This window comes from Mycteria americana, chromosome 15, assembly GCF_035582795.1.
Source record: "Mycteria americana isolate JAX WOST 10 ecotype Jacksonville Zoo and Gardens chromosome 15, USCA_MyAme_1.0, whole genome shotgun sequence".
In the NCBI taxonomy this organism is placed as follows: Eukaryota; Metazoa; Chordata; class Aves; order Ciconiiformes; family Ciconiidae; genus Mycteria; species Mycteria americana.
Window position 1 is genome coordinate 8,618,378 of NC_134379.1, and position 12,331 is coordinate 8,630,708.

General features: G+C 47.9%; 1 protein-coding gene across 11 annotated transcripts in view; it reads right to left on the bottom strand.

The window, feature by feature from the left end:
• CUX1 (cut like homeobox 1) overlaps positions 1 to 11,923 on the bottom strand; it is a 287,680-nt gene extending 275,757 nt beyond the window's left edge. For all 11 annotated transcript variants that reach the window (XM_075518105.1, XM_075518102.1, XM_075518101.1 and 8 more), the window contains exon 1: positions 11,788 to 11,923. In XM_075518105.1, the coding sequence (XP_075374220.1) occupies positions 11,788 to 11,850 (63 nt within the window). In that variant the 5' untranslated portion in view covers positions 11,851 to 11,923. The remainder of the gene's footprint in view (positions 1 to 11,787) is intronic.
• Between the last annotated feature and the right edge of the window lie 408 nt (positions 11,924 to 12,331).

Sequence of the window (12,331 nt, forward strand, 5' to 3'; positions counted from 1 at the left end):
GAGCAATGAATGCCCCAAAACAATCGAAGTAGGTGTATTTTTTCAAACCAGGCATGCCCACTAGCTCACCAGCTTCCATTTAATCTATCTGCACAAAACCAAAGTTCACTTAGAAAATGAAAAATAATACATATATCCAACCTTTCCTGATATCAGGAGCTTCCACATTTGCTGATGTGCTCCAGAAGAAAGCCTCTAATACTGCATGCCCGCCTACCATCACCTTTCACCAGCAAGGATCCTAAAGGATATCAGAAGTTGCAAACCCGTGAGACTGGAGACATAACAACCTTTGGCACAGCAGGCAGCAGCCAAGCACAGAAAGCACCTTTTACAACACTGGGAGACTGCACTGAATGACCAAGCAGAGCATGCTGCGCTCCCAAAATAACTTTTTAGCCCTTGCAGTAAAGTTAATTTGCAAAAAGATGGCACGTACAACAGCTCTGGGGCATAGTGACCACTTTCTAAGATCCCAAAAAACAATCTGAACTACTAAGTTCTTCTAACCCTAGTTAAAGTAGGTTTTCACAGTTCCAATTTTAGACTTCAAGTCCTATTTATAGGACGGAAAAATCCCAGGTAGTGACATTAATCAAGTTTTACTTAGCTTGGCACATTAAAGAACTAACTATTCTCAGGATATGCCAGGACATCTCAGATGCTAACGGATTTTAATTTATTATCTAAAACAAGCTGATCACAGCATGGTGTGTGTGCTGTTTTAATCATTTGTGCTGTTATTTAACATACCACCCCAAGAAAAAAACAAAAAACCACACACGAGTTGATGGCATGGAGCACAGCAAAGGACTCAGAAAGACAGAAATAAGTATCAGAAGTTGCACAGAAGAAAGCAGCTTTACAATACAACTTTCCAATCATGGGACCGACCAAAGCTCTGCCTGCACATACATAAAAAGCCTGAAACTAGCTCCTCCTCACAAGCGTGGAAACAGCAAGCAATGTTTTATACATAAAACTGAGAGCATGGCTTTGTAAGACAACTTAATTTGATTCAAATCCTGATCTAAAGCAGGGAAATAATCCCCAGTCCTGCAGGGGTTAAGGACCATCACTAACACAGATGGCACCCACGGTCTCGCAGGATCAAGACTCACACTAGAAAAGCTTTCTTAGTTCGGAAAGTATGCAAAATAAATTCTCGTAGACCAATTCGTCCCTTCTTACTGCACTTCACCATGCATCTAATGCTTCTTGCATCCTGTGAAGCAAGAGCACAGCAGCCCCCTGACCCTACAAGGCAGCAAGTATCGACTCACTTTTGAAAGTAATGAAAAAAAGATATTCTGATTTCAAGCAGTAATTATGAGTATAAAGTACGTTCGCTTGAGAAAACGGGCAGGGTGTTGTGAACAGCAGTGGAGAGATGAGCTGAAGACACAATATTAGCAAGCTGCCCTTTTCCAACATCCGAAGAATTTCAAAAGCACTCCATGCCAAAGAAAACGTGCAGAAACCTATAAGCAAAAGAAAACTAGAGCTCCTGAAAGAGACAGGACAGAGTTGGAAGAAGGGAAGGGAGGAGTAACCAGTGTATTCACAACTTTTTTATTTTTTAAATATATGAAACACTCTTTATGTGAGTTGAAACTAAGAAACTAAGGTTACAATTGTGTAAGCAACTCTGCACAGAGGTCTCTCCACAGAAAATCAATTGCAAGACTACTGGCTCCTTGTTTTTAAATGTTTAATATTATCCCATCTCCACAATTAAATTAGAAAAGCAACTATGCTCATACCAGACATACCAAACCAAAGTTGAGTACTATCAATATTAACACGCACACACAAAAGTTGCAACAGAAAAACAGATATGTAGTTTGCTGACAAAATTAACATTATCATGTTTCAGGTCATAGACAAAGGGTACATTTTATTTACGCCTGAAAACAAAGCAAACATCTTTAAGTGATAACACGATACAAATTTACTTTGACATGCACATGCAATAAAATGTGTAAATACCCAATAAAAACAAAATGAAAAATAATTACAGACAAAACACAAGTATAAATTTTATTGAGCTATTCTGACAACATCTGTATTTCACATCAATGAAACAACAAGAAAAAGAACTAAGTCGATTAGAAACATGAGATAAAGGAAGAGACTGAGAAGCCATGGGACCAGGATGGAGAGATTCAGCTCTATTCACACCTTAACCATGGGTCGGGTTAGAAAAGGCAGCTCCTTCCCACCCAAGCTCAGTCAGAAGACTACGACTACGCATGTGTTAAAAATTAAGCACATGCGATAATGCTTACTGGGTCAGGGCCTTTGTGTTGTGCTAAATAGGGATAAAGCTTATTCACCTTTGCAAAGTTCACTAAGCCGAGCACACGGGACCCCCTCGCAGCGGCAGCGAGCAGGAGCTCAGCAACGGAGCGCAGCAGCTCGCCAGCCTCATAGCTATTCGGGAAGCAAACGCATGTGAAATGAGCAGGCGATCAATATTTCTGATGGCACAAGTAGACATCTAAATCATAACCTCTAACCCCGCTGACAGTCTTAGCGGGCTATCGATACTTAAACTACAAAACCTGAACAATTTGGATAAAAGATAAAAGTTGCTGGAAGAAAAAGCGTCAAGCTACCCCATCATATGTCTTTGGTGAATAAAGAATTTCAGCCTTCAGATACGAGTCTAACACCTCACGTAAAAACTGCTGTGAACATATCCCCCTCTCTCACCGTTCGGGGGGCTCGCACGCTGCCATTCACAGTCCTGACGGCCACCGGAGCGTGGCCTGGATAAGAGCCTGCTAGCCAGCGAAGACCCTCCTTCACCTGGGCCGGCAGAGGCCGGCCTGTCTTTCTGAAACAGGGAGCTGTTTCAAACCTACGGCTGCAGCTAGCTGAGGACTGCAGTTTTAAATGATGCAACCACAAACTGTTGAGTATTAAATTCAACATTCATATCACTGCGTGCCTATAATGTAAATCTTAAGCAGCCTTTAATGTACTGAGAAATCTGAAGGGAAACTTGATAAATTGCGTATCTTGCCTTCAAACAGTATACCAAAGAACACGGAGCTATGTTTTAAAGTAAGAGTGTGTGTATGTATGAATAACTCCAAATTATAACTTTATAACCATTTGGAGGAAACATTTTCACCCGGTGATTTGGTACCAATCATCAACAGCATTCTTTTAGGACACCCAACTACTCAGTTCTTCTTCCGCACTCATTTCTATAGACACTGCTTCCAGCAACAAGCCTGAAAAGCACCTACAATCAACAGTAGTATATCCTCTGTTTAATCCATTTAAAAAGAAAGCTAACAAAGGTGCCGAAAATGTACCAACTCAGTCTTATTTATCCACAACGCAGAATTAAGTAGTAGTAAGACGGAATAGTAAGTGCTAGCTCACAATCTCGTATCTCAAAGTGCTCTCAAAGAGGGGTCAGAAGCATTATCAATGCGTTCCAGACGGAGAAGTAAACCAGCAGAGGCCGGGTCCACGCTCACAGGCGCGAGCAGACCCACAGCGGAGCCGAGAACAGGCACGCATCTACTGCTAACGGCAAGACTGAGACTCCCAACCCATTTCAAAGTCACCACTACCTAGTAAGTATCGCTCAGACTGAATCTGAACCAATTAAAGGCTTTGTACATTAGTACCAGTCCCCCATAGCATTATTGCCCAAAGTAAGTATTCACAGTGTATGGATTTTTGACGGGCTGATGCATACCAGCTGAAGCTTACCATTCTGGTTAGAGAAATCCTTTGTTTTCCTTAAAACAATGGATCAGCAACACCATGCAACCTCAAATACCTAGCAGAGGTACCAGAGAGAGCAGGACTCAGACTTAACCCATCAAACTTCTATGCTTTTCATCATCTGCAGCACTACCTTGTAGCTTTGCAGTTTAGTTTCTATAGGAATAAGCCAGGGCATTTCCATGCAAAACATACAACCTTTTTGCATCTATCTAGTCTGAGTCTTCATTTAAAAAAAAGAGCTATTAAATTGCTTTTTTCCTTTTTTTTTTAAGTAAGAACAATGAGAATGCTTCTACTATTCATAATACCTTAAAATAACATCCAAGTGGTTAAACAGCTATTTAAGTCTAAGAGGAACGTAAGCCCTGTTTGTCACAGGGCAACATTAAAAATCTGTCAGTGTACTCTGCAGTCATACCATCACCCTGGTATCTCACGTACCAATCTTCCCAGGATGTTTCCACAAGAACATCTTGGTGGTAAACCCCAGGCTATCCTTTTATATGATCAGCGAGTGCAGGTGAGCTGGATTTGATTGCAACACTACAGCCAGGCATTTGTTGGGAGACCCTCCATGCTCCCCAGCTGCACTGCCGAATATTTATATAAATTCTAAAATAAGCTCTCCTCTTCTCTCAACTGCACTGCAGTAAGAGTTTCATTTCCAAGTCCTAGGCTTAAGCTCACTCCTTAACTCCTTCCTTTCTTCACCACTTCCCTCTATCCCATCCAGTCCTTTAAACAGCGTCATTTCCCCCACTCCACTTGTTTTTATTTTTACTTCCCTGCAGCATTACTGTCCTCAGCTTGTCACATGCGAGCCACAGACTGAAGCCAACATTTCTCAGCAAGGAAAGACCTCTACAACCTAAGCATCGGAAGTGATTCAAGCTCCCTGTACATACGCACACACACGCCAAACCCACAAGAGCAATCCCCCAGCGGCACGGTAATGCAGCAGCACAGGACCATCCGATCGCCGTAGCTCAAGGGATGCTACGAAATGTTAGCAGGAATTAGACCACAGCTTGGTCCCACCGGCATACTCCTGTGCAATGCATGGCAGGGCTCCCCTGACCATTAGCCAAACGCCAGATCACTGGATTCAGTGAAAGGAGGGCTCTACCTCCGCTGCAAAAGTAGTCCAGCCGTTTACCAACCATTTGGCCTAAATTTTCATATCCTTCACAGAAACCTTGCACTGGCACTTCCAGATGCTGTTATGTCCAAGCTTGCTTATTCACTAAGGTACATTTCCACACAACGAAGATAGGAACAACACTCTGATGTATGAAATCCTCTGAAAAAGCCATGGCCTACACCCCTACATGCCTTAAAAAGCTCACAGCCAGAAACACAAAGGAATGGGGGAATTTAAAGCATCTAAATACGGCAGCTTAAATATTTTTGTGCATCTGCTTTTAAGCTTTTCAAAGAAAGGGTAATCTTCACCTCTGTCATCCCAGAGCAGATCGCTGTGCGTCCATGAACCCGACCAGGAGGCAGACAAGTGCCTCCCCTCCCTCCACCCCGTGAAACAACAGCACAACTCCGGCCCTCGCAGAAACTTCCTTATTACCCCAACTGTCGACGAAGGCATTAAATTACTGCAAGGCAAGGAAGCAAGCGAACTGCCAGCGAGGCAAAAAGCTATTAGACAACATTAGTCTGAAAGGCTCCAACTTCAAACCTACGTCTGCTGTAACACATCCGCACAGAGCCGTCGGGCCATCTCCCAGCTTTAGCTCCTTCACACCGAGAAATAAGTTTATTCATGCTAAATACTGAACTCTGCTAAGTCACAGAAGCGACCAAGTAACAGCACAGTAAGAACTGCTGTATCCTGCTGGAGTCAAAACATGAGCACGCTCAGGGAACCGCGGCGGATCTGGTACAAATTCTTTCCTGCCTACTGCTTTCCCAGAAATGCAAGTACTGTCCGACAACAGGGAAGACCCCTGTTACCTATAGCCAACGTCCGCATGCTTGGTGTTTAATCTTTTATAAAAACTTACCACTGTTAACATTCAGTTCTCTCTCTGGCTCTCCATGTTCTTTGCAACCCAAACAATGTAACATACTGTATTTTCTTCATTAGAACTAACAATAAAAGCAGAAATTACTAATTTATTTGCCTTGTCAAACCGACGACAACAAGCTGAGAACACGCATGTCACAAAATGCCTAAGATTTATCTTATCTTTACTAATTTAAAGACATTAACTATTCTGATCACGAGGTCTAAGTTTCTCTTATCTTTCCTGGTAAATTCAACACCACACCTACAACCCCATGTGTGAGCATTCTTGTACAAATCTCTTCGCCCTAGACTCCTTGTCTTCTGCTAAATCCCATTTCAGCTTTCTCCCTCTCAGCGTCACATCATCCTCCCTACTCCTTCATGTAATGCTGGAACATTGTCACTGTATTCTCAATCCAGAAAACATTGTCTTTTCAACACCTTGCCCACAAAGTATACGGGAAACAACAAAGCACAAAGATAAGCAAAGAATAAAATGTAAAGAACACATGCAAGAGAAACCTGAATACACAAGATGGGAACTTACTACCCTGCTGACATAAAAAGGACCACACGTCAATGAGCGCTGCCTGCTTGGTGTCTTAAAAAATACTAAGCATCCATACATGTATCTGTTCTCCATCCAATAAATAAACTGCCTTTATTTTGAGCCTCAGTGTGATCAAACTGAAACTTTGGATTATGCATTTTTCTACATCCACTTCTTGCATTGCAAATCAGCTTGCAAATAAAGAATAATTGTTCACTGGAATTTTAGACTGCATGTAATTTCTTCTATAGCAAATGTTTCACCCATTACTTACTTGGTATTGTTATACACAGCCAAGTAGTGCAATCTTTTTTCAAAAAAATCCCAACCGTTACCATATTCCAAATCCTCACTACTGCATTTCTCAATACATTATCCTGTTAACCACAAACTTGGCATAAGAGCAGAGCGATTGAAACACGCACTAATTCTGCCGTGTTTCAGAGGGGCATTATTTCATTTGAGCAACAGGAAAGAGGGCTAGAAAAGCTTTTGGAAATTTCTTTCCAAGGAATAGGACTCAAGGAATCCTATGAAAGCCAAATTCTTGAGCCAGAAGTACACCAAGGGCCTTTCTTCTAGTAAATCATGCATGTTGGACATCCAGAGACACCACCCTGACCACCACAAATGCCAAAGCCTTCCTGCTGCAGGGAAGCAACGACAGCTATCAGAGCATCCTGGCAGCGGTGCCCTGGCTCTTACATCCCTCTCAGTTCCCTGTATTGCATCTTCTTGAAGAACTACCAAGCTGCTTTCCCTACACATTTCTGATCAGGTGGGGAGGAGCAGAAACGTATTTACAGTAGCAAGAGACTCTTTCTCGATACACATTTAACTACCACTATAAATAGTAAAGCACTGCCTACTTTTAGGACAGAAACTAGAAGTTCTACAGTGACCTGCGTGGATAAACAAAATTAAACACTCAGATGTGATCACTAATTCCACTTCTGAGGAAGCACGTTAACTCCTTCACTTAAAGGAAATCAGCTTGTGCTCTGGTACAATCAGATCCAACTAAAAGATGCCAAGAATTCCACCTGTTTCTAATTAAATAATAGAAGCGCTTCAGTACTTAAAAGCTACTCATTACTACTTGGGTTTTCCAGATTTTGTTGCAAATTTTATAATGTTATAAGATCAATGGTTTACCTTAAACAGTCACAGCAGGCGTAGGACTAATACTCCATCCTTACTTTAATCATATACGATGCGATACCAGGATGAGACTTTAAAACACAGAAACACACGAGCAAGATTCGGCTTTAGCTTTTCATTCCCTAGCTTGATAGTAACCAGTCATGCCGTTCTGCTCAAAAGCAAGAAACTGTACTTGTTACCAGTATGTGTGCCTGTCCTAAAAAGCTACGATGACATTTTGAGACTTGTGTTTATTGTCAAAATACTTCAACACATAGTTAGTTTAGTTTTCAAATGGTATTAACTTCTTCCATTCATCCTGCAGATTCAGCTTAGATCTGAGAGCCAAGCTAGACTTACTCATGCAACGCTGCTGGTGAAAAAGATACGGCAGGACCAACTGTCTCCTCTGATACAGATACACACACATGCATATTCAGAAAGATTAAGCAAAATCTTAAAGAGGACTGCATGCCGAACCCATGGGAACACAACGCTTGTTTCCCTGTTCTCCAGCAGCAGGTTGTTTTTATGGTGAAGGTGACACCAAAAACTACAAACTCGAGACAGGACCACGCAACAGCAGGTAACCTTCACGCTGCTGTACGTCAACCTGATTCAGATCACACAATTGCTTCCAAACAGGAGATGCAGTTTTAACTCGAGGGCAACAGCATTTCTCCAGTGATTTAATTTGCATTTACTGCCACAATATTCACCGTTTGCAAGGATCTGTTTTCTCCATGCACTGCGATTCCCTTGCCACGTTATCAAACGTGATAACCCAGTTATCAAACATGGGTCCACCTTCAACCACGTGGCAAACGGATGCAGAAATGCCATCCACTTCCACCGTTTCTTTAGGAAATATAACTAACCTTTACTAGAGAAAAGGGTTAAGTGTTCAGTTGCACGCCTTTCAGGTACAGTCTCAAGTGAAGAGCCACGTTTGATACCTGTAGGAAACTGCCATTTTTGCATCTCATATTCCATTTGTGAACAGACCTTTTTGTTCTTTAATCCAAGTTCTGAATTATTTAATCCTGCCTCCAACTCTTGAAATCTCTCTTCCTATAAACAAGAGGTTATTTAGTGAAAGGAAATAAATAATTAAAAGAGTCGGACCCTAAAGTGTTCCTGGCTCTGTTTTTAATTAATATTGATACAATCTGGGGAAACCTGCTGCTTAATATTACAAGGCAGGTCGAAGCTCATCAACAGTTAAACGCCGTCTTCTAACAGAACGTAGAAGAGGAAGTTGCGAGCAGACAGGGTGCGTGTCGCTCCGCTGCCAGCGAGACAGGACTGCACAGCCTCAGCTCCTTACAACTTTCTCACGCAGAAAAACGATAGGTTCAAAGCCACCTAGAGCCAGAGCTACAAGAGCTGGAGTTTACAGGGCACAGGTGGAACTGTGTTAAGCATAAATCCTTCAGGTTTTTGTCCTGGAATAGGGTAACGGAAGTGCAGACGAAAGCATTTTTATTTTCTATAAATCCACACTGGAAATGCGTTAGTACAAGTGACTGACGGGGGAGGGAGGGAGGCATGGACAGTTCTGTAAGACTGAACTTCATACTCAGTAACGATAGTTTTTATAGCACATTGCTTCATCTGCAAGTGGGAGTAAATATTACACTACCTCTTCATGCAGATGGGTGGAAAAAAAACCCAAAAAGCTAATTTGAAACAAATTAACTATTCTGCATATGGATGAAGGTACTCTCTACCTCTCTGGTCGCTCCAGGACTCTCCACAGACAGACTGCGCGCAAAGTTAATAAACTCTGCGCTGCACACAGATTGCCCGGTGAACCTGCCAAAAGGTGAACAGCCTCACTCCGCAACACGGATAAATCAGCACAAGTCCTCAAAAGCAGGTAATGAATATTGTTCAAACAACTTTAAGCTAGCATTACCAGAACGCTTCAAAGGAGAACCTACAAGCTGTTCAAGTCAGACTGTCACATTTAGTCTGCAAAAACGAGATTAAGGGTTGTACAGTGATACTCCACAACAGGTTTTACAGTATGCACAGAAATTAAATTATGATAAAAGTGAGCTATTTTTTACTAAAAACAGAATAGAACAATCTATCAAAATGCCATTTGGCCGCGTTCATTACATTTTAGAATTTAATTTACATGATAGATACTTTATAGTAATATGTTTTAATCAATAAGCATTTCTGAAGGCTTTATTTTTACAGGAAATATTTAGACTTCTTCACCGTTAAATGTAACACCACGGCAGTGACGTTAGGAGCGTTTATTTTCCTATGCTAAGCAAGTACAACCACATATACACAGAGGCAAAAGCAAAAGTCCACAATTAAAGATGTCAGACCTTGTTTAACTACATCTTAATTTAATCCATTTTATTTTATACAATTCTACATCTGGATCTCATTTTCTGTATTCCTGTAGGTATTCTGGGTCACTATTAAGAACCCTTTCAAGTAAGCAAAGTTCAGCCAAGACTCCCTTAATCCAAAGCCTTTAAAAGAAACAATAAAACACGAAGGGGGGGGGGGGGGGGGGGGGGGGAAGCCTAAAACAAAACGCTACTTTACCCCACCTCCTAATGCACCTGAAAGTCAGAAGGGACCAGCCTTTCTACAGATCCTACGTAGCACTTCCCGTTTTGGGGGTTGCTGGGGGTTTTTTAGCACCGCTCCCGCTAGCTCCCCCTCTGCCAGCCCCGCCGAGGGGAGGGGAGGGCGGCAGGCCCCGGGTCCCGCTCCCCGGCCCCCCGCCAGCATCCCCTCACCTCCAGCGGGGCTGCGGCTCTGCCCAGCATCAACGCACCATGCCTGCGCTGCTGCAGGGCTCCGGCCGGGCACCGCCGAGCCCGCCTCGCAGGGGGCCAGGGTGGGCAGCCGGCGGCTTTCGAGCCAATTTATTTAAACGGGAGGCACCGGAGGGTTTGACGAGGCAGGGCAGCGCGTTCCTGCACCAATCAACTGGGAGAAACACGCATGTTGCAATCCTAGTCAGCGGCGGGAGCAGCACCAATTCATCGTTTGACAACCCCCCCCCCCCCCCCCCCCCAACCCGCCCTGGCCTTATCTATACCCCAGCAATTATATTAAATAGTGGATCTGCAGTGTCCGCAGGGCACGCACCCAAAGGGTGAATGAAGGAAAGCCGGTTTGCGAGGACTTTCCCTCGGAGGAAACAGCACTTCGAGGCTGCTATGAGCCAGCACAGTAAAGCATCAATATTCCACTCATCTGTCAGATCCTGGACAGCAGGAGAGGCTGGAGAGCCCGTGAATTATGTAAGCGTGCCCTCCCGCCGCCGCCGCCGCCGGGAGATGCCCCGCCGCCGGCCGTGCCCCGCCGGGCGGGACGCCCCCGCGCCCTGCCGGCCCCTCACCGGCCCCCCGCGGCCGGCGGGAGCCACCCCGGACGGCGCTGCCCCTGCCCTCCCGCACACCCCCCACACAACCGCACACGCCGCCTCCCCGGGCCGGGCAAGGCCGGGCGCTCGCCCCGCTCCCGCCCCGCGGGACCCCGCCGCGGCTCCATCCCTCGCCCCCCCGCCGGCGGCGGCTCACCCGCACCCCCCACCCCCCCCACCCCCGGCACGGTGCCAGCGGGCCGCGGCGCTCGCAGGGCGGCGGGAGCGCGGCGGGCCGGAGCCCCCTGCCCGCCGGCGGCGGAGGGGCGGGGGGCCGGCACCCCGCGGCGAGGCGAGGCGGCGGCGGCCGGGCAGCGGCGGGGGAGCGCCCGCCTGGCCGGCACCACAGCGCCCCCAGCCCCCGCCGCTCCGCGCCTGCACGCCGAGCCCGGCCGGCTCCCTGCGCCCCCACACAAAGTCCCAGCACTCGGTAAACTTTCCCCGGCTCCCGGGGAGAAAAGGCGGCGGGGAAGCGGCGGCGGGAAGGGGCAGGCGGGGGGGAGGGAGGCGGGCAGGCGGGGGAGAGGAGCGGCCGCCGGCAGCCCCGCCGCCGCCCTGGCCGCCCCGCACGGCCCCGGCCGCCGGGGGGGAACGGGAAGCGGGGAAGAGAGCAGCCCGGGACGGAGCGGGCGAAGCGGCGGCGGCCCCGGCAGCGCCGGCTCCGGCGCCATCTTGGGCTGATCGATGAATTGAACAAAGAGGATCAATTTTCGATGGGGCCGGTGATCAATGGCGGGGGGGGGGGGCGGAGGGAGCGGAGCGCCGCGGCCGGGCGGAGCGGAGCGGGGGGTTCCCTTTAGGCGGCGCGGGCCGGCAGCGGGAGGAGGAGGGGGAGGCCGGGCCCGAGGGAAGGCGGAGAAGGGAAGGGGGGGGGGGGGGTCCGGCGGCGCGGCCCGGCCGGTGCGGCGAGCGGGGAAGCCTGACCTGCAGCTGCTGTAAATCAAAGCGCTTCCAATATTGAAACATCGATCCCACATTGGCCGCCATCTTGAGACATATTGAGACAGAGTGAGCGGCTGATAGAGAGAGAGGGGCTGGAGTTCAGGAGCCGGGAGGGAGGGGGAGGGAGGGAGGGAGGGAGGGAGGGAGCCAGCCGGGAGGGGGGAGGAGGGGCGGGGGGGCAGGGGGAGGGAGGCGGGCGGGGAGCGCCCAAATCCCGGCCTGGAGCCCGCGCCCGCCCGGAACACGGACTCAGCCCGTGCGCTGCCGGGGGGGAGGGGGCGCCGCGCCCGCGCGCTCGCAGGGCGGGCGCCCCCCCACGCCGCGTGGGCCGACCCGGGGGGGACACGGCGGGGGGACCCGGCGGGGCGGGGTCCGGCCGAGCCTGGCGGCGCCGGGCGCGGGGGGCTCCACGAGCGGCGCGGGGGCGGCGGGGGGCGCTGCCCGCGGCGGGGGGCGCTGCCCGCGGCGGGGGGCACTGCCCGCGGCGCGGAGCCGCCGCCGTGCCCGGCGCTGCCCGCACAGAGCC